The 21,296-nt window shown below is 38.1% G+C and overlaps 1 protein-coding gene across 8 annotated transcripts in view; it reads left to right on the forward strand.

Annotated features, from left to right (window-relative positions):
- LOC143351603 (SLIT-ROBO Rho GTPase-activating protein 1) overlaps positions 1-21,296 on the forward strand; it is a 41,547-nt gene that overhangs the window by 3,384 nt on the left and 16,867 nt on the right. For 2 of the 8 annotated variants that reach the window (XM_076783296.1, XM_076783293.1), the window contains exon 1: positions 6,346-7,747. The exons of 2 other annotated variants lie outside the window; for them this stretch is intronic. Coding sequence is in view for 3 of the 6 variants with exons in the window: in XM_076783293.1 (XP_076639408.1) it covers positions 7,672-7,747 (76 nt within the window). In the remaining 3 variants the exon portion in view is untranslated. Of the gene's footprint in view, positions 1-4,759; positions 5,164-6,345; positions 7,748-14,505; positions 15,242-21,296 lie in introns of those variants that run through there. 4 more of the 8 variants (XM_076783295.1, XM_076783294.1, XM_076783297.1 and 1 more) reach the window with 4 other exon arrangements.

Below are 21,296 nucleotides of genomic sequence, written 5' to 3' on the forward strand. Positions count from 1 at the left end.
TGGCTATTCACCAAAAATGATTGCAATTGACCCCCGCAACCGAAAATAATTTTTCCAGAACGATTTGAAATTTTTCTTTTTCGTTGAAAAATTTAGGCGCCAAATTAGATTTTCGGTAAGGAATTTTTTTCTCGAAAGGGCGTGGGATTTCGGGGATATGTGTAATGACCAAAAATGATGGTAATTGACCCCCGCAATCGAAAATAATTTTTCCAGAACGATTTGAAATTTTTCTTTTTCGTCGAAAAATTTAGGCGCCAAATTAGATTTTCGGTAAGGAATTTTTTTCTCGAAAGTGCGTGGGATTTCGGGGGTATGTGTAATGATCAAAAATGATTGTAATTGACCCCCGCAACCGAAAATAATTTTTCCAGAACGATTTGAAATTTTTCTTTTTCGTCGAAAAATTTAGGCGCCAAATTAGATTTTCGGTAAGGAATTTTTTTCTCGAAAGTGCGTGGGATTTCGGGGGTATGTGTAATGACCAAAAATGATGGTAATTGACCCCCGCAACCGAAAATAATTTTTCCAAAACGATTTGAAACTTTTTTTTTCGTCGAAAAGTTTCGCATCTTCTCGAATTTTTTTCTAGAAAGTACGTGGGATTTCGAGGGTATGTGTAATGACCAAAAATGATTGTAATTGACCCTTGCAGCCAAAAATAATTTTTCCAGAACGATTTGAAATTCTTTTTTCCCGTCGAAAAATTTCACACATTCTCGAATTTTTTTCTCGAAAGTGGATAGGATTTCGGGGGTATGTGTAATGACCAAAAATGATTGTAATTGACCCCCGCAGCCGAAAATAATTTTTCCAGAACGATTTGAAATATTTGAATTTAATTGTTAATAACTTTTTAACGAAGCCTTCATCAACAAATTGGTATTCTTGATTTTCGTCTTATTTTGGCCTCTAGAATCCCCCGTTAAAATTTTTCCCATCAATGCAAGCCAATAATCGAGATAAATTATCACAAGAGAAATTAAAAGAGAAGTCTTTCGTAATGACGATACATTTTTAGGTTACTTTATGGGGGTAATTCGAATTCTAAATAATAATTGCGAAGAAGCGTGTATCGTTGTGGATAAAAGTCACAAGTTGCTCAGAAACATCAACATTATTACTGGATTGAAAAAGAAACGAAGAATTTATTTAAAATGTTAAAATTTGACGTTCATCTTTTTTCCTGCAGACTCCTCGATTGTTTCGGTCTGACGGAAATCTAACATGGCGACAAAGACTTTGGAATATACGCATGGTGAGAAGGCCAAGTGGTATTATTGAATTTGCACGCTTATCTGGACGAAGGTCGGAATCCCGAACGATCTTTGGCTTTAAAATAGCGGTACTACACAATGATCACGAATAGAGATTCAGTTTTAGAATAGTTGCACGCTGAATGAACTTCGCCTACTATAGCTACCGACGGATGTAAGACTTCCACGTTTGCCACGTTCGTTGTGGTAATATTTGACAAATATTCAAACGTTACAAATAAAATTCTAATACCTCTGTTTGCATATTACTATTTAACTGTCGCTATACAAATATTAATACTTACTGTATATCGATCAAACTCAATCTAAATTGCTAATAAATAATATTTATGAGTTCTGTAACTTTAAGTATGGAATCTGAAGCCCATAAAACTGACGGGTTTCGTAAATTTAGTGTTAAAACTGATTTCTGGACGCGTTCCAATTTCCACGACAGTGACCTAAACGTGATCATGAACAGAGCCTATAATAAGATGCTTAATTTTGATCGTTAAAGCTGTATATCTTAATATTTAAGTAATATCGAAATAGTGATATTTGGTTAGTGCGTAATATTCGTATAGCGATATTTGAATAGTGATATTCGAATAACGACGTTCAGGTAGTGTTTTGCATTAAAGGAATTCAAAGGTTTCAAAGGAATAATGTTGGGTTTGAAATGAACAGAGCGTAGGAACGACAATGGCCGGCAGTTTTTCAGCATAAGGTTAGCAGCATCAATGAAATGGCGCGGTATTCAATTGAACCACTTGGCTGACCCATCCACTTGCTAATACGCGAGGTTCAGAGTGCATTTTTCGTAAGTGCTTTTATGACGTATCAGATTTAATACGTGATTGGACCGACGGGAACGGGATAGGTTACTCTTTAAAGGAACGGAATAAAACTATGGACCCGAGATAAAAATTTATCGAAAAGAGATTAAACGTCTTAGCACTATTAAATATCACGTTCACTGTCAGATCAAAACCGTATAATATTCTGCAAAAGTAAAATTTTGACTTTAGACCATTGTAAGGTACATAACCTACAAATTTTTTCAATGCTTATTTTTGTAACCTTGTTAAAATTCATGAATTCTATCCAAGTTTATTTTTCTCATCGTCTTAACTTGAGAATTAATTTTTCTAGTATTATAATGGTAAATCCTGTCACCCGTATATGAGTGACGTGACAGTGAAAGTGATATTCATAGAAATATTTCAATTTCTGTACGGAAAGTATCGAACGAACCTGCCAAAATAACAAGAATTAAAATTAAATTGTAAGAAATGAAAATAAATAAAGTATACGAGTATAGCCATGTGGCTTGTACGTTTCTTCAAAAATTCCATTATGGCGAACCCCTGACAGAGTTATGCCCTGCATACAGCACTGCTATGAATATCAATCTTTGTCACTTTCATCGAAGTGGCACGTGGCGCAAGCGATAGAATTAATATGCTCGAGGTCGCGGATTCAAATCTCGTTCACCGAGTATTCTTTTTATGGGATTCGTTTACAACAGAAATAACAATGTATACAACGCCTCATGGTAGTCATACATCCATTAAAAGGATAAATACAGTCGATACCATGGTCACGTTGAATTAGAATGTGTTAGTGTTTATTTATAACCTCAATTCCCTTCGAGTTTCTGGCCCTCTATGGTAAGTTTAGCAACTAATAGATCGGTATACAATTGTGTGGCGTCGCCTCCCATGCTCTCGCCACCAGAGGGGTCGCGCTCTCACAAGTGCTCGACCGACCCCTCGGTTGCTATATGTGCAATCCTCGACCGACTTTCCAATATCCCAGTCTACTGAGGCAGGGCCTGCTAGGAAGCCTTTACCGAGATGAGTCCACTAGAGTAGGCCCGGACGAAACGCCACCCCCTCCTTTTCTTTTTCTGTCCTCCGAGTTCCATCCTGCAATTACATAGAATAGGAAATCTTGAAAGAAATTGTGTAAAATTCGGTTGAAAAATCACCTGACCCGCGACGTAAGATTCTCTCGGAGTCTACGAATGCTACGAGTAAAATAATTGGGTTCCCCGACCCCGACTCGATTTCGATTTTAGGACGTGCAGTATTCGGGTATATACCAGAGTTTGAAAGACTTTTTTGGGTGTCCGAAATTTCGTGTAGCGGCGCGTCTCCATTTAAGAAACGAAGATCACACGCGGTGTCGTTGAAGCGTCCGTCGAGGCGAGGGTCAACAATTGTTGGGCAAATGAAAACTGTGATTAGTCGAGGCCGCCATGCGTGCATAGTGCACGTGTGTCGCGTTAAACAACGGCCGTGGAACGGGAGAGCCGTGTGTTTCCACGTGGAAAGACGAGTCATAGGCGGGACGCAGCGAAATAGAGGCGCGCAGAGCCCGGCGTACACACGATGGTGGACACGCGCACTTCGTTTGATCAGAGTCACAGTCACGGTCACGCTTCGAGGGTTGAACGAGTCTATATAGAACACGCGTTGGGAGCACGGTCTGTTGTACCAGAGTACATCTCAACGGTAGTGACGAGGAGGGGAGTCAAAAGCTGTAGCGCTAGTGACGCTCATTGATTCCCCTACCAGCGACCAGCCCGGTCTCTCTTCCATCGTTTCCTCTTTCTTTATTGCTATTATTTCATCTCTGTCCGTTAAACTGCATCTACGCTATGCAACAAAATATTATCACCTAACTAATTTGCTTTTGATTTTGTCGTATGATGTTATTGGGTCGTTTGGAACTAACGGATATACAGGGTGTTCGGCCACCCCTGGGAAAAATTTTAATGGGAGATTGTAGGGACCAAAATAAGACGAAAATCAAGAATATCAATTTATTAATTGAGGCTTCGTTAAAAAGTTATTAATAAAATTTGTCCACCTACACGAATTTTTTTCTAGAAAATGGGTAGGATTTCGGGGGTATGTCTATTCACCAAAAATAATTGTAATGGACCCCCGCACCTGAAAATAATTTTTTAATTTTGTCGAAAAATTTGTCCACCTTCTCGAATTTTTTTCTTGAAAATGCGTAGGATTTCGGGGGTATGCGTAATGACCAAAAATGATTATAATTGACCCCTGCAACTGAAAATAATTTTTCCAGAATGATTTTTTGTAATTTAATTTTTTAATAACTTTTTAACGAAGCCTCAATCAACAAATTCGTCTTAGTTTGGCCACTAGAATCTCTCATTAAAATTTTTCCCAGGAGTGGCCCACACCTCTTCGATCGACTTGAAAACAGGGATTGGAAGAGAGGGGGTATGAATTGCAAATATAAAATTTTATTTTATCGATAAAAAACGATGGGAATTATAATAATGATTTTAAAAATCGCCTAAAATCGACGACCACAAGTGGAGATAACCCGTTAGTAGAAAAAGAGATTTTGCAATAATATGTGGTGCCCTAGTATAGACGCAGCTTAGCATTTTTCCCTCGGTTGGGTCGTCTCGTTAACCCTCTCTCCCTCTCCACTAATCATCGTATCTCTCGTCTTTCTCTCTCGCACGATATACTTTCCGCTCGACGCTCCCGCAACGGTATTACGCGATTCAGTCGATTTCGAAACGGCGCATCGGCAGCATGCAATTTCTCCGGTTGTAATCAGAGTTTCCTACGAACCCGTTCCCCCTTCTTTTTTTTTCCTTTCGCGAGTGAAACGTTTTCGACATAGAAAGTCCGCGCCCGCAACGATTCGCCATTGCGACTCCGAGCGTTTTCCATTTTCTACGCCAACCGCGACCAGTTTATAAGTATCACGGAAATCGGCGCGTAAACTGTGAGAATCGGTCGTTTAGCGACTGAGCAGAACGTTCCCACAATGGGAAAAGCAAAGCACGTCGGCGTATAAAAATATGTACGAGAGTCCCATTTCCCTCGTGTCTTTTTCGCTCGTTGAATTGCTCTCGGTAAGTTTCTTCCTAGTTGCCCACGGAAGTCGATTCTGTATCTTTAGTTTCCACACTTCGTCAGAAACATTGTTTACAGTTCTATCGACTAGGCGCCATACACCGTAGGTTTTGTTTAACCCTTTCACGTACGATTTAATTGAAAGTTATTTTTCAAACGTGTATTATTTAATTTTATTTAATCCTCTGTAACTCGACGTGACTCTGAGGTCACATATCCACTGTCTACGTTTTTTAAATCAAATATAATCCTACAGTCAATAGTTTTTTTTTCTTATTAATATTAATGAGTCATTTACTGGGAAGTTTATCTTAAAATAGTACAGAATTTAAAAGACAGTGTATCGATTAATTATTGCTTCTAGTAGGACAATGACCCGAGGCATACTACAAAAAGAGTCGAAGAATGAATATTATATAACGTGTCCTGATCACATTAGCATATTCTGCATACGGTCTTGACTCGAATCTCATTGAGCATTTATGAGTGTAAGATATAAAGAAGAATGATTGAACGCGATTGTGTCATAGGAGCGTTAAACTTTACGAATACTTTATTTTATCTTTATTTTTGTTGCAAAAACTTAGGAGTTTTATATTCAATCTTATAACGAAACTCGATATCCTTATAGTACGCTCGTTATAAAAGCGAGCAATCGTGTGGGAATACGCGTGAATTAAACTCATTAGGAATTAGTCCACCATACAATGGTGGGTAGGCTAGATTTCAGCTCGTTACAACGGAATTCGACCGTATTTGAAATTCCTCGATCGCTCGATAAGGAGATCCGACGCACTTTTATCGAGCATCGACTTAATTATTAATGAATTATGCGGAACGATTAAAAATTTAATCGTCGAATCGCGTATTACCGAGGTCAAATAATAAACTTACGTCTGAAAAGCTTCGAGGGTACATAACAAATACAAAATGAATATTACACTGTTTGCTCCTGAGGGTATATGTATGGAAACATGTTACGAACGTTTCGGTCCCGGTCGAGGCTGAGAATCGACGATTTCTAACGTCGTCCTTTCGTGAAAATCGGGCGACTCCGTGGGTCTTGCGTTCCATCCTTGTTAAATGAAAATTTGCGCCGACGCTGGTTTCGGATGCTCGGTAAAGATCGGTGCGTGGTCGGCCTAAAGTCGTCGGCCAAGGTACGAGAGAATCCTCTGCGTTCCGTAGGATGCAGGGGGTGGTGAGAGGAACCGGTGAACTGCGCCTTGGATGCGAACGAGGGAGTGCAACAGAGAGGCAGAAAGGTGGGGCAGAGGACGGTTAGAGCGAACGCGCCGAGACGTGAATCGGTACGGAACTGAGACGGACGAATGAGAGAAAGGGGGAGAACCGTACGAAGCGAGAACGAATGAAAAGGGAGGGAGATCCGAGCGAGAACGTAGATAGAAAGAGAGAGAAAATCCGGTTGCCTGGCGACGAGCCATCTAGTTCGATCCCAGCCAGCCGACCGGCCACCCTCTCTGGCCGTAGGAGCAACGGGAGAAGGCGACCGCCTCTCTGCCTTCGATTTCCTTTCCTTGTCGTTCTTAAATTTCCGAAACTGCCGCGCCTTTGTTTCCCCGACTTCTTCGTTCGGGCCGGTCTTTTTGGACCCCTTGGTGTTCCGTACCAACGGGAAAGTGTCGTCTCTGCGCCGTTAACGTTTTCTGCGCGATGGGTTTCGGTTAGAGTCCCCGTTGCACGTTTCAAGGCCGGTGGGAGCTGGGCTCGGAGCGCGTTGCGTGCGGCGTGTGTGTGCGCCGAACAGCGAGTATCGCTTTCGAACAGTTTCGTTCCGCTGCCGAGAACGAGAGTTAAGGCCCTCGAAGTGTTTCGCGCGGGGAACCGAGCCTGAAGGGAAGAAAACGCGAAGCAGGAAGAGGGAGACCCGGCCCCAGGTGACAGAGAGGTCGAGGGGCACATGTGCGAAGCGGGGACGGGAGGGATGATTTCGAGACGAGACGTAATTAATGACCGTACGAGCAGCGACGAAAATCTGGGAGAAAAATGAAACCGGACCCGTGGGATTACAGAAACGTAATGGAAATCGACGAAGTGCTCGGTGTGTTTCGATGCTACAGCAGATAAGTCGTCGTTTGGAATCGTTGCAAGATGCTCGACTTTTGTCTTCGGTGTTACGACGGTTGGAATCGATGTCGATCGTACGTGTGCGTCTGATCGATTCTCAGTTTGAAAGGAACTAGAAGTGAGCTCTAGAAGTAAACCCCGAAAATTAAACCAAGAAATCGTGGCTCGCGTTTCGGTTCGCGATACGATCGATTAATCGATAACTTGGCTAGCAGCTCGATCACGGTTTCGTTCCAGTGGTCTAGGGATATTTTTGAAAGGAACAGAGGGACAGAAGGTGGCCCATTGAAGGAGTTTGCCAACTATAACGGAACTCGTGTCTTTTTTCACCCTGTTTCGTCGTCCTTTTCCGTTGCTGTTCTCTCGTATGCACGTTCGACCGATCGACGCGAATCGAGACCTACGCTTAGCCCGGCACCATGTTCCAGTGCATTATTCAGCAGAGAAACGGATGGATTCATCCTTATAATCCCGACACCAAGGACGTCTTTCCAGGTACGATTCGTTAGATGTAAATACCTTCGGTTTTTCTTCGATCGAACCACGGAGGGTCAAAGAATTATTCGCTCCCTGGTCTACAGTTTTGTCCAGGGTTCTGTAATGGTATTAAGCCGGCCCTGCGTATGGATGACAGGACTTGTCACTGTGGATCTGATAAAATTAATTCTCAAATCGAGATATCAACGCAAGATCTATCGATGACTTACAGTGTTCGATAATCTAAATTCAGTAATACTTCAACACATGTTTATAGAAATAGATATCGAGCAAATAATTTTATGACCCACTGTGCCTCTCGAATCGAGGATAAAATATCGATATCGTTATTTTAATTACCCTGGCATACAATCATAGCTGTAATAAAACATACGACTTCCGAATTCTTTAATTTACATTTAATCGAACATAATTCGACTCGACTCATTTGTTTTTTCTTTTTCTTTTCCTTTGTACGCATCGTATATTTTTTTCAAATTTTTATGCACATTATATTTTCACTTTTGCGTATCGATACAATTCTCCATATTTCTTTGCGCTTCGTTTCGCATTATACAATAATGGAAATTGTACAGGGTGCACCAAAATTATATGCAAAGACTGTCACAGCTGGATTCTGTATCTTTCAATATTACATGAAACAAAAATTGACGTAAGCAATTAATTCGATAGTTATAAACGTTTGTATGCGGAATTGCATGCTGTGTCTATACTTCTGTCCGTCATTTTAGATACACAGGAACACCCAATGCCACTGCTACAGTTGTACCGTACACTCGCCTAAACGTATAGAATTTCTCTTCGTGTTACGTACTTGGAATGCGAGGGAAGCAATAAAAAAAACCTTGAAAACCAGTCAGTCAACGTCGTTCGATAAAACATTGAAAACAAACTATTATAAGAATAAATCTAAATCCTTATACAATCAACATAACCTTATAATCTTTCTTATGCGAGTAGCTATACAGGGTGTTCCGTCACCCCTAGGAAAAACTTTAATGGGGAATTCTAGAGGCCAAAATAAGACGAAAATCAAGAATACCAATTTGTTGAAGGAGGCTTCGTTAAAAAGTTATTAACATTTAAAGTTCCACCCGTACTGAATTTTTTTCTCGAAACTGGATAGGATATCGAGGGTATGTGTAATGACCAAAAGTGATTGTAATTGACCCCCACAGCTGACAATATTTTTTTCAGAACGATTTGAAATATTTTAATTTCGTCGAAAAATTTCACACCTTCTCGAATTTTTTTCTAGAAAGTGGGTAGGATTTCGGGGGTATGTGTAATGACCAAAAGTGATTGTAATTGACCCCCGCAACTGAAGATAATTTTTTCAGAACGATTTGAAATTTTTTAATTTTGTCGAAAAATTTGTCCACTTACTGAATTTTTTTCTCGAAACTGAATAGGATATCGAGGGTATGTGTAATGACCAAAAGTGATTGTTATTGACCCCCGCAACTGAAGATAATTTTTTCAGAACGATTTGAAATTTTTTAATTTTGTCGAAAAATTTGTCCACCTTCTCGAATTTTTTTCTAGAAAGTGGATAGGATTTCGGGGGTATGCCTATTCACCAAAAATGATTGTAATTGACCCCTGCAACTGAAGATAATTTTTTCAGAACAATTTGAAATTTTTTAATTTTGTCGAAAAATTTCACACCTTCTCGAATTTTTTTTTCGAAACTGGATGGGATATCGGGGGTATGTGTAATGACCAAAAGTGATTGTAATTGACCCCCGCAACTGAAGATAATTTTTTCAGAACGATTTGAAATTTTTTAATTTTGTCGAAAAATTTGTCCACCTTCTCGAATTTTTTTCTAGAATGTGGATAGGATTTCGGGGGTATGCCTATTCACCAAAAATGATTGTAATTGACCCCTGCAACTGAAAATAATTTTTCCAGAACGATTTGAAATTTTTTAATTTTGTCGAAAAATTTGTCCACTTACTGAATTTTTTTCTCGAAACTGAATAGGATATCGAGGGTATGTGTAATGACCAAAAGTGATTGTAATTGACCCCCACAGCTGACAATATTTTTTTCAGAACAATTTGAAATATTTTAATTTCGTCGAAAAATTTCACACCTTCTCGAATTTTTTTCTAGAAAGTGGGTAGGATTTCGGGGGTATGTGTAATGACCAAAAGTGATTGTAATTGACCCTTGCAACTAAAGATAATTTTTTCAGAACGATTTGAAATTTTTTAATTTTGTCGAAAATTTGTCCACCTTGTCGAATTTTTTTCTCGAAACTGGATAGGATATCGGGGGTATGTGTATTCACCAAAAATGATGGTAATTGACCCCCGCAGCCGAAAATAATTTTTCCAGAACGATTTGAAATTTTTGAATTTAATTGTTAATAACTTTTTAAGGAAGCCTCCATCAACAAATTGGTATTCTTGATTTTCGTCTTATTTTGGCCTCTAGAATTCCCCATTAAAATTTTTCCCTGGCGTGGCCGAACACCCTGTATTATTGCAAGATACGATTCTGTTTGATGCACAGCTAAATAACTAAAATTGTGTGTTGAAACTTGATACAAAAATATTTTACCGTTTCCCTCCAAAAATTGCGTTCTAGAGTGCAATATTTCGTTAACGGCGTTATCGATATATCGAACTGTCTGTAATATTTCGATGTTATCGATAATAGTACTTTTGACATAGAGGGCGTGTTATATGGTCCTCGTTCGCCTCTTCTTTCTGTCACTCGATCGTCTTTCCTAGAGTTGAATGCACTGTAAATAGCATTCCCGATTTCATCTGCACGTTTTTTCCGTCGATTATGTTCTCAGATTGAACGCAGTTCGTATTCTTCGTTATTTATCTGTTCCCCTACATGTTAATTGCACAATACTTATCGTACCGTAAACTTGCTGTTCTAACGATGCGAAGGGAAACGATTGCGGCATTGTTACGGCATAGATAGAACAGTCATTTAATTTGCATCGAAGCCGAGTAATTATTTTTTCAGGTTTGGTAATTGAAAACGTAAAGGATCATTCTGTTTATTAATTTTTTTGAACCATTATTTCCACAGTTATCTACATTCTAATGCAAATTATCTTAAATAACTTATTATGCGTCGTTATAAAATTTCCAGATCCTTAATTATAAGCATGCTGGAATTACGCTCTTACATTAAATAAACTATTTCGCACGGTCATCGTCGCGTTCGCGCAACTCGTTCCAGGAGTTAATACGCCACTTTCGTTTCCCAATGAAATTAACAATTTTAATGGAACGTAGACTGCAGCAAGTTGTGGCTATCGATGCAATAATATTTCTTTCACTGTTCTATAAAGATACGAAGATCACACCTCGAGCTTTTTAACTGAAACCCAACCGAAGGATATCTCGGCAATTATTAACTTTCTATCCCATTTACATTAATAAAGTTTTATTCTCGATTCGAAGAACTTTCGAATGGCACGATCAAATGTTGCGCGTTATACAGTCAAGAAACACCAAATGACCCTCGTGTCTTGATAAACAAATTAAAACGGTAATTATTGCATGCTCCTCTGGGCACCAAACAACTTTCCTTGGAATCTTTTTTTTCCATACAATAAATATTTTATTTGAAAACTCCTCTTCCGTGTTATCTCTGAATTCTTTTACCTGGTAACATTTATCCTTGTACGCTGCGCGTGATTTTTACTGTGTAATTAATATGACACCAGAAGAGAAAGGGCGAATTTTCGCGTACGACTCGCACGCAAATTGATATGCAGTGCAACGTTTCTCTATCAACTTCCTTCCTGCACGAATTGAAGGGAAGCGTCAAATGGTTATTGCGTCGTTGGCTCGGTTTGCTTTTCGTTATCTCAATTCTGATACACACCGACGAGCCATAATTGTGTCGAAGTTCGCGTGTGCGTGGCCAACTAGAAACTGGCGGTGTAATATGAGGCCAGAAGACAGTGCGATGGCCTCTCAATAGTCTTCCAACGAAAATTCACCCATTAGCCATTGTACTTCGGGGCGGAGAGCGTGTCGCCAATTATCGAGATTTACTGAATGCGTGCATCGAAAACAGTTCCGACCGAAACGTTTAACCTCAAACCTACCGATGCTTCGCGCGTATACTACCACGATCGAGTATTTAAAGGAACCATAGCAAACCATATGATTTAACAAGCTACAATTTTACTAATGGTTAAACGAAAATAAATTCAAGAATAAATTTTAAAAGGTGTCTTTTTGGTAGGAATTAGAGATGGCGTGCAAAATCACTAACAGCGATTTATCACAGTGACCACAAAATCACGATCACGCTCGTGATTAAACTCCATTCACGACCGTGATCCGAAAGATGGCGTTTTAGTAGCGGTTCACGTTAACTGTGATCGTTAGTGTCCCGCCAACTCCCCTCGGTGGAAATTCAAAGAATTAAAAATGCGCCAAATTTAAATTGTATAGTAATGTAGTCTAAGCAATGGAAAAGGCTGCTTAGTTGCATATTTTGTACATTTCAAATGTCAAATTGTTTCGGTCGATCATTTAAATAAATGATAAGTTTGTTGCCACGAAAATGAAGTATTGCTTAGGTGTATAACACTCGCTTTAAAAATAAGAAAAAGTATAAAATCATCTGTAATGAAAATTCTTATGTACATATACATAATTTATATACATTTGTAACATTTTGTATATATTTATATTATCAAGAAACAAGTTTGAATTTAAAATTACAAACAGGTTAGTTTTGCTTATGCATTACTTTGTTGAAAAATTTCATATTTATGAAACGAATGTTGAAACAATGAGAAATAAAACTTATACTTATATCTATTTATCACTTTTAATTTTTTCTTTTCTTTCTCCTAATAAGAAAATTATGTTTTGGACCATATTACAATATAATACATATACAGTCTAGGGACATAATTCATGAAAAGTGAAAAGATCCACGCCATCTCTAATTCCTACCATGATCGAGTATTTAAAGAAACCATAGCAAACCATACGATTTAACAAGATACAATTTTACAAATTGTTAAACAAAAATGATTTCAAGAAAAAATTTTATAAGGTGTCTTTTGGTAGGAATAGCGTTTAAGATTCGACTTAAAGAGACCCCAAGTTTCGAACAATATTGACGAAGCCATGCAAGGACCCCTGATTTCCTATACAGTATGGTATGGGGGACTTCACAACTGCCGCGACCGGAAACTAGTTGCTTCATAGCTCGCGCGCCATATGGTAGGAACAAATTCATTCGCCGGACGTATACGATACTTTATTCTGTTTTTATGTAACACTGTCGTTTACAGAAACTAAAAGAAATTTGAAATTGTCTGAATATTGCTTATACTATTAATTCAAATGACTAATAAACTCCTTATCGACACTATTTGATGTAAATAGCGTTAAGATATGTTCAAGATAAGCTCCTCGATTAGAAAAGTGAACAAATAAAGCTACTGGATCATTCGTATCATTTTACATTTTGCTGTAAAAAATTTAATTCAACGAAGCTTTCAATTGTTTCCTCGCATGACGTGTCAGTTCCGTGCAACGGTTATCACGAACGATAACTTGGTAATTGGCAGCTAACTTGTTCATTGCCGCCCACCTCCCTCCCCAAAACTGCTGAAACTGAATCACGTGTTTCGTTGGCGCCCCGAATGTTCCTCGACATCAATGAAATTTATTACGGTTTTAAGAATATAGGATGCCACCCATCTGCTTAATTTTCGTCTATTCTAAACCAGAGCACAACCTTAAGTGAGGTTAGGTTTGCAAGGTCGATCAAAGCCAAAAATTGATAATTTTTAACATCGTTCATTGGCGCCCCGAATGTTCCTCGACATCAATGAAATTTATTATAGTTTTAACACTAGATTTACGAGCATTAATCGCACGTATATTTATTAATACCTTTCATGTTGACGATTACCTTAAAATAGGATTTTTCTTTTAATTAGAATATGTATTCATGCCATTGCATCAAACAAATTCAACGTAAGTTGTTAAAAAATAATATTTACGCGTTCTGCAATTTTAAATATGGAATCTGACATCCGTCAAATTTACGGCTTCTGTAAATCTAGTGTTAAGAATATAGGATGCCACCCGTCTGCTTAATTTTCGTCTATTCTAGACCAGAACGCCATCTTAAATGAGGTTAGGTTTGCAAGATCGATCAAAGCCAAAAATTGATAATTTTTAACATCGTTCATTGGCGTCCCGAATGTTCCTCGACATCAATGAAATTTATTACGGTTTTAAGAATATAGGATGCCACCCATCTGCTTAATTTTCGACTATTCTAAACCAAAGCGCCATCTTAAGTGAGGTTAGGTTTGCGAGGTCGACCAAAGCCAAAAATCGATGATTTTGTTTAAGAATATTGGATGCCACCCGTCTACTTAATTTTCGTCTATTCTAGACCAGAACGCCACCTTAAGTGAGGTTAGGTTTGCGAGATCGGTGTTTGTTAGGTAAGCGAGGTCGACCAAAGCCAAAAATCGATGATTTTTAACACGTTACAATCTCTAAGTAGTACCGTCGATAGTATCGGTATCGATCCCATCGCTACGAGTTTATCCCGCGTTCAAAGCCGCGCGCGCGCGTGTGTACCCACACGAACGAACGAAGTTAAGACGGATGTGTGCACCTACACGGGAATATACATATCGCGTAGTAATATATCCAGTAGGCGTACAGAGGAAGGCGCGTGCGTGTAGGCCTTGCTGGTAATTGTGGTTAATTTAACGACAGTCAAAGCAACGAGCTGCCTGTCCTTACTGGTCAGTTCACGCGGCCAAGTCCCTCTCGAATGGTCGACTAATGTTATACAAGATTCTCTCGCGGTCAACAGAAACCGCACGCCGCCGTTATTTGCCATTGATTCCGTACCGCTGGTATAATTCTCGTTTATCCCTGAATCGCGTAAAGATATCGCTAATTTTACGTTTGTTCCTTTCTCGCGGATCGTCCTGTAACGTACAACCTCGCCGCGATATATTTTCTCCAGTCGCCTTGCAAGGAGCAACGACCACGGGTCGACTCGACGCCAGCTATCGGCAGGAAACGATTTCGATCGAGTTCCGTATTCGTTTTACCAGTTGCGTTTCGGTAGTCGTTACGGATCGCCCGGTCCGTCGGTTCCACGAAAGAAATCCACTAAATTCCCTGAATCGCTGACGAATCGTTGGCCACAAACAGTTTTACACGCAAAAACCGTTGGGAATCGTCGCGGTTTGTGGTGAAACGAGAGAAAGGACGATTTATCGCGACGTTGTTCCACGATGGGATACAATTACCGAACTCACACGTTAATTCCGTCGAGTTAAGAGTTCGGTGATCGAGACGAGCGTCGTTCTCGCGTGTGACATCGTGAATTGGTGCGATCGTGCAATTTTATAATCGACAATCCGACGTTTACAGTGATTTTTTCAATCGACGATTTACTTTGCAGTTTTTTTTTTTAATATTAGTGACCGATGGAAGACTTTTAATCGAACGTATGGTACGAATATCGGTATACTTCTTGCTCTGTGTATGAGAGGTCCAGTAGTTGAAATGGTTACGAAATTAATTGTTTCAAACTGTTAAATTGAAACTGAGATTTTATTTGGTATTTTAAATAAAATTTTAAGTAAGATAGCTTCGAGTGCATATAGCACGTAAACCTATCATGGCGATTGACCAAATTTTATTACGAGTACTTTGTCTATATAATTTTAGATAAGTCGACACTGATGCTCAATGTATTTCCGCGGGAATTGTAAGAATTGTCCCACGACTGAATTAGTATGTTCGTACGTAAAAGAAAAAAACGTGCAACCTGTCCGTGGAACACAGACGGTCCAGTTTACATAGAAACAAAGCGGTGTACTTCGTGTCAAGAACGGTAAATAGAACCGTTCTATTATAAGGTATTATGATTGTCGGTACAATAAATAAGCAATGGTTAATTATCAGTTTCGAGCACGGCTATTTTTAATTAACACGTTGTATGCCGCGCCTCTGTTTTTGTCAATAATTTTTATTTTTATTTTCGATGAATTTATCGCGCTATAAATACCTTCGAGAAGTAGAAAAATGTAACTGTTCAAGTTTTACATCGAGCCCACTGTATTTACCATCTGCTTTTGCGCGCAGCACCACAATTCCCAGTCCCCCGTGGCTCTTTTTCATGTTGTGGTTCTTCGTTAGTAGTATTGTGGCTGCAAAAAGTCGACCAAATCGCGTCTTTCATCTTCTTCTCCGAATCACGGTTTCTTCCGACGCTTCTTAACATGTGATCGTCGGTAACGTCGACACCAACGCCCATATGGTATGGGGTCCTTGAAAAACCGAATTCACAACGTGACGATTATAATCGCTTAGAACCACGCCGTTCTACGAAACGAACAGCTCATCGTAACAGACAACGTGGTTAAACGAGTGTTCCTGATATTTATAATATTCTGGGAAGTCGGAGTGTCGGTTACACAGGTTGGATAAGCATTCTCTTGTTACAGTTTTATTTTATTGAATATACAGAGTGTTCGACCACCCCAGGGAAAAATTTTAATGGAGGATTCTAGAGGCCAAAATAAGACGAAAATCAAGAATACCAATTTGTTGATGGAGGCTTCGTTAAAAAGTTATTAACAATTAAATACAATGGTTCCAAATCGTTCTGGAAAAATTATTTTCGGTTGCGGGGGTCAATTACAATCACTTTTGGTCATTACACATACCCCCGATATTCTATTCAGTTTCGAGAAAAAAATTCGAGTAGGTGCTGAAAGTTTTGGGTGAAAAAAGACTTTCGAATCGTCTTGGAAAAATTATTTTTAGTTGCAGGGGTCAATTGCAAGCATTTTTGGTCAACAGACGTACCCCCGAAATCCTACTCAGTTTCGAGAAAAAAATTCGAGTAGGTGCTGAAAGTTTTGGGTGAAAAAAAAGACTTTCGAATCGTCTTGGAAAAATTATTTTTAGTTGCAGGGGTCAATTGCAAGCATTTTTGGTCAACAGACATACCCCCGAAATCCTACTCAGTTTCGAGAAAAAAATTCGAGAAGTTGTGAAATTTTTCGACAAAATTAAAAAATTTCAAATCGTTCTAAAAAAATTATTTTCGGTTGCGGGGGTCAATTACAATCACTTTTGGTCATTACACATACCCCCGATATCCTATTCAGTTTCGAGAAAAAAATTCGAGTAGGTGCTGAAAGTTTTGGGTGAAAAAAAAGACTTTCGAATCGTCTTGGAAAAATTATTTTTAGTTGCAGGGGTCAATTGCAACCATTTTTGGTCAACAGACATACCCCCGAAATCCTACTCAATTTCGAGAAAAAAATTCGAGAAGTTGTGAAATTTTTTGACAAAATTAAAAAATTTCAAATCGTTCTAAAAAAATTATTTTCGGTTGCAGGGGTCAATTATAATCATTTTTGGTGAATAGACATACCCCCGAAATCTTGCGCATTTTCGAGAAAAAAATTCAGTATGGTCGGAACTTTAAACGTTAATAACTGTTTAACAAAGCCTTCATCAACAAATTGGTATTCTTGATTTTCGTCTTATTTTGGCCTCTAGAATCCCCCATTAAAATTTTTCCCAGGGGTGGCTGAACACCCTGTATATATTAAGTGTATGTTAACAACGAGGCAAAAGTATAACATCATAGAGTCAGAAACAAAGGAGACTATTATTCCTGTAGAGTATACAAATTAATCAAAATTACATACTTTTATACATACATCGAAATTGTATTTGTTTTATACATATGATGCATATTTTGAAATTGTATAATACCTTCACCGTTGCTCGCCAATAATTTACTTGTATCTAAAATTAAACCTGACAAGAGAAGGTCGTTTGAAATATTAGTCCATTTAATAAAGTAATGAGTCTTCCCTATAAAATGTTAATACATTCAAAAGCTGAATATACTGTGTTTAATGCATAATATTCATTATTATATTTTCTGAGTGTATTCCATATTTTTGTATTGATTAGTCAATTTGTACCGAATTATTTATTTATTATCCATTATTTCTCTAAATTCATTGTAATACTAGCAAAAATATTTTGCAAATATCTCAAACCACTGATGTGTTTCTAAAACCTAATCTCTGTGGTAAAAATTAGCCAAGCTTACCCTACAGAATTTAACCCTATATTATGCAACGATGCATAGTTTTATCTACCCAGTTTTATAATAATGACCTTATGCACTAGGAGCATGTATATCGAGCCACGTATTTGTTGATTGTTAGCAAATTGTTCGTATGTAACATATTATTTAGCTGCCCAATGACGCGTGTGCAAATCAATATTTGTTTAACCCTAAACCTTCCCCGATCTGACTTTGGGTTATACATACAGGGTGTTCGGTCACACCTGGGAAAAATTTTAGTGGGACATTCTAGAGACCAAAATAAGACGAAAATCAAGAGTACCAATTTGTTGATCGAGACTTCGTTAAAAAGTTATTAACGTTCAAAGTTCCGCGTGTAGAACAGCAATCTGCGAACAGCTGCGCGTGCACCATAGCGTGATAGTGTCAACTTTAAACGTTAATAACTTTTTAACGAAGTCTCGATCAACAAATTAGTATCCTTGATTTTCGTCTTATTTTGGCCTCTAGAGTCTCCCATTAAAATATTCCCCAGGGTTTGTCGAACACCCTGTATACTAACAAAGGAGAACGCACGACCTTCGACTTATCGTTTTTAATGATTTAATACATGAAGATGCACGTTGAATAGGAAAAATATTTGCACAACGTTAGAAGCGTAAGAAACGTTACAGAATTCTTGACTTGATTTTATTGAATAAAAAATTCCTGCATTTTCGACTGCAAATTTGGAAGATGTCCGACCGTTGGAGGGTTAAGCAAGCCGTAGAGAAACGGCATGGACGAAAGTGCATCTCAATTTAGGAGCAATTGTGCCTAACTGTCCGACGTTCTCAATCGACCGTGGGCGTTTTGCTTCTCCGACGGACGTACGAACGAGAGCCCACGGGGCAAACTATTTTATTCTATCTTATATTGTCAAACGTACGACTTCCCTTTCCGGTCCTGGTTTACCCGGTGTTGTTAAAACTGCATCGCTTAATCACTGTCGCTTGCGCAACTCGCATCGATTATCTCGAAAATCGATTTCCCATTACTGGACAATAACGATTCCGTTGCGATGACTAAAGCAAGGAATTAAAATTGTGGTAAATTCCGTTAAGTATAATTGTTTCACGTGCCTCGTGTCAGAGCGTTGTACGTAGTTTTCTAAGGATGGCATTTCGAAAACAGCATTCGGGTGTTCGATTCATCCGTGGCATAAACGGTCTATTAAGGCCATACTTTGATGCAATTTAAAAATAATTCTCTGCGTGTAGCCATCGCGCTGTGAAAACTGTGTCCGTTGCTCTTTGAAAACTTTACGCAACAACGTGCATCATTATCTGTGGCCGATCATAACCGATAATCGCGAAGCATACAAGCTCGCAATATGGCAAGTTAACGTCCAAGAGAGTTACATTCTATTAACGGAATCCTTTCTCAGGCTATAATAGGCGCCGCGACTCACGGGAGCTATACTTTTTATGCCACTGCGCTTTCAATTTTCTCTCACAATATTCCCAAGCAAAACCTTTGTACGCCTTGTTGGCCATGAAACGATACTTCGAAACATTAAACTTCGTCAAAGCGTCATTTTTTTCCTCCCCCTCCTCTGGAGCAAATAGTGTTTTTTGCCAGCGATTCACAGTGGGATAAATTGACCAAATCGTCGAACTCTTAACCTCTTAACGCTCATATTTTTCGAGTTAACCAAGAATGATCAGTTTTCTTTATTGGATTTGTTTCCAAAAATGCGGTTTTTCTTAATTACAATGTTGTATCTAATATATCATTCCTTAAACCGTTAAATTAAATAAATATCGTTTTTCAAAGCAGTTAAACTCGGCCATGAACGTTTAGGGGTTAATAGAAACGAAATAAATCAAAGTTAACGCGTCACAAAATCAAGGAAATATAGAAAGAATACGATCCACGTAATTTTTAACCTTCAAATTGCCTGTTTCTAATAAATAATTAGCGAGGATTATTCTCTGGAGCAAATAGTGTTTTTTGTCAGCGATTTACAGTGGGATAAATTTACCAAATAGTCGAAAAGAATCAAAGTTAACGCGTTACAAAATCAGGGAAAAATAGAAAGAATACGATCCACGTAATTTTTAACCTTAAAATTGCGTGTTTCTAATAAATAATTAGCGAGGATTATTCTCTGGAGCAAATAGTGTTTTTTGACAGCGATTTACAGTGGGATAAATTGACCAAATCGTCGAATTCTTAATAGATATAAAATAAATCAAAGTTAACGCGTTACAAAATTAGGGAAAAATAGAAAGAATACGATCGATGTTATTTTTAACCTTAAAATTGCGTGCTTTCAATAAATAATTACTGAGAATTATTCTCTGGAGCAAATAGTGTTTTTTGCTAGCGATTCACAGTGGGATAAATTGACCAAATCGTCGAATTCTTAATAGATATAAAATAAATCAAAGTTAACGCGTTACAAAATCAGGGAAAAATAGAAAGAATACGATCGATGTTATTTTTAACCTTAAAATTGCGTGCTTTCAATAAATAATTACTGAGAATTATTCTCTGGAGCAAATAGTGTTTTTTGCTAGCGATTTACAGTGGGATAAATTGACCAAATAGTCGAAAAAAATCGAAGTTAACGCGTTACGAAATCAGGGAAAAATAGAAAGATTACGATCCACGTAATTTTTAACCTTAAAATTGCGTGTTTCTAATAAATAATTAGCGAGGATTATTCTCTGGAGCAAATAGTGTTTTTTGACAGCGATTAACAGTGGGATAAATTGACCAAATCGTCGAAATTTTAATAGAAATGAAATAAATCAAAGTTAACGCGTTACAAAATCAGGGAAAAATAGAAAGAATACGATCGATGTTATTTTTAACCTTAAAATTGCGTTTTTTCAATAAATAATTACTGAGAATTATTCTCTGGAGCAAATAGTGTTTTTTGCTAGCGATTAACAGTGGGATAAATTGACCAAATAGTCGAAAAAAATCGAAGTTAACGCGTTACGAAATCAGGGGAAAATAGAAAGAATGCTATCCGTGTAATTTTTAACCTTAAAATTGCGTGCTTCCAATAAATAATTAGCGAGGATTATTAAATGTACAAATGTTTCTATTTTTAATACGGTCTGTTGAACAGTTTTCGCGATTGATCATTATTACCGAACATAACTTTCTTTATTCTGAAACTTACAACATTTACTTCTTTTATTAAGATGAAACTTGATTAAGACATTAAAACGCTGCGTGAAAGTTTTGCAATAATTAGTCACGGACCTGCTGCCCAGAGAAAATGATACAGATACGAAATTTATTTCTTAAATTATCGCCAATTATTCCTATCAATTTCCATCGGTTTAACGAAATACATTCAGCGTTGCAAAAATGAATTCTAAACCTCCGGTAATATAAATGAAACTTTCCAGTTAAGTTAAACATTCCAATGTTTTTGTTGACTATTATCGTT

Source organism: Colletes latitarsis, chromosome 2, assembly GCF_051014445.1.
Source record: "Colletes latitarsis isolate SP2378_abdomen chromosome 2, iyColLati1, whole genome shotgun sequence".
Classification (NCBI taxonomy): Eukaryota; Metazoa; Arthropoda; class Insecta; order Hymenoptera; family Colletidae; genus Colletes; species Colletes latitarsis.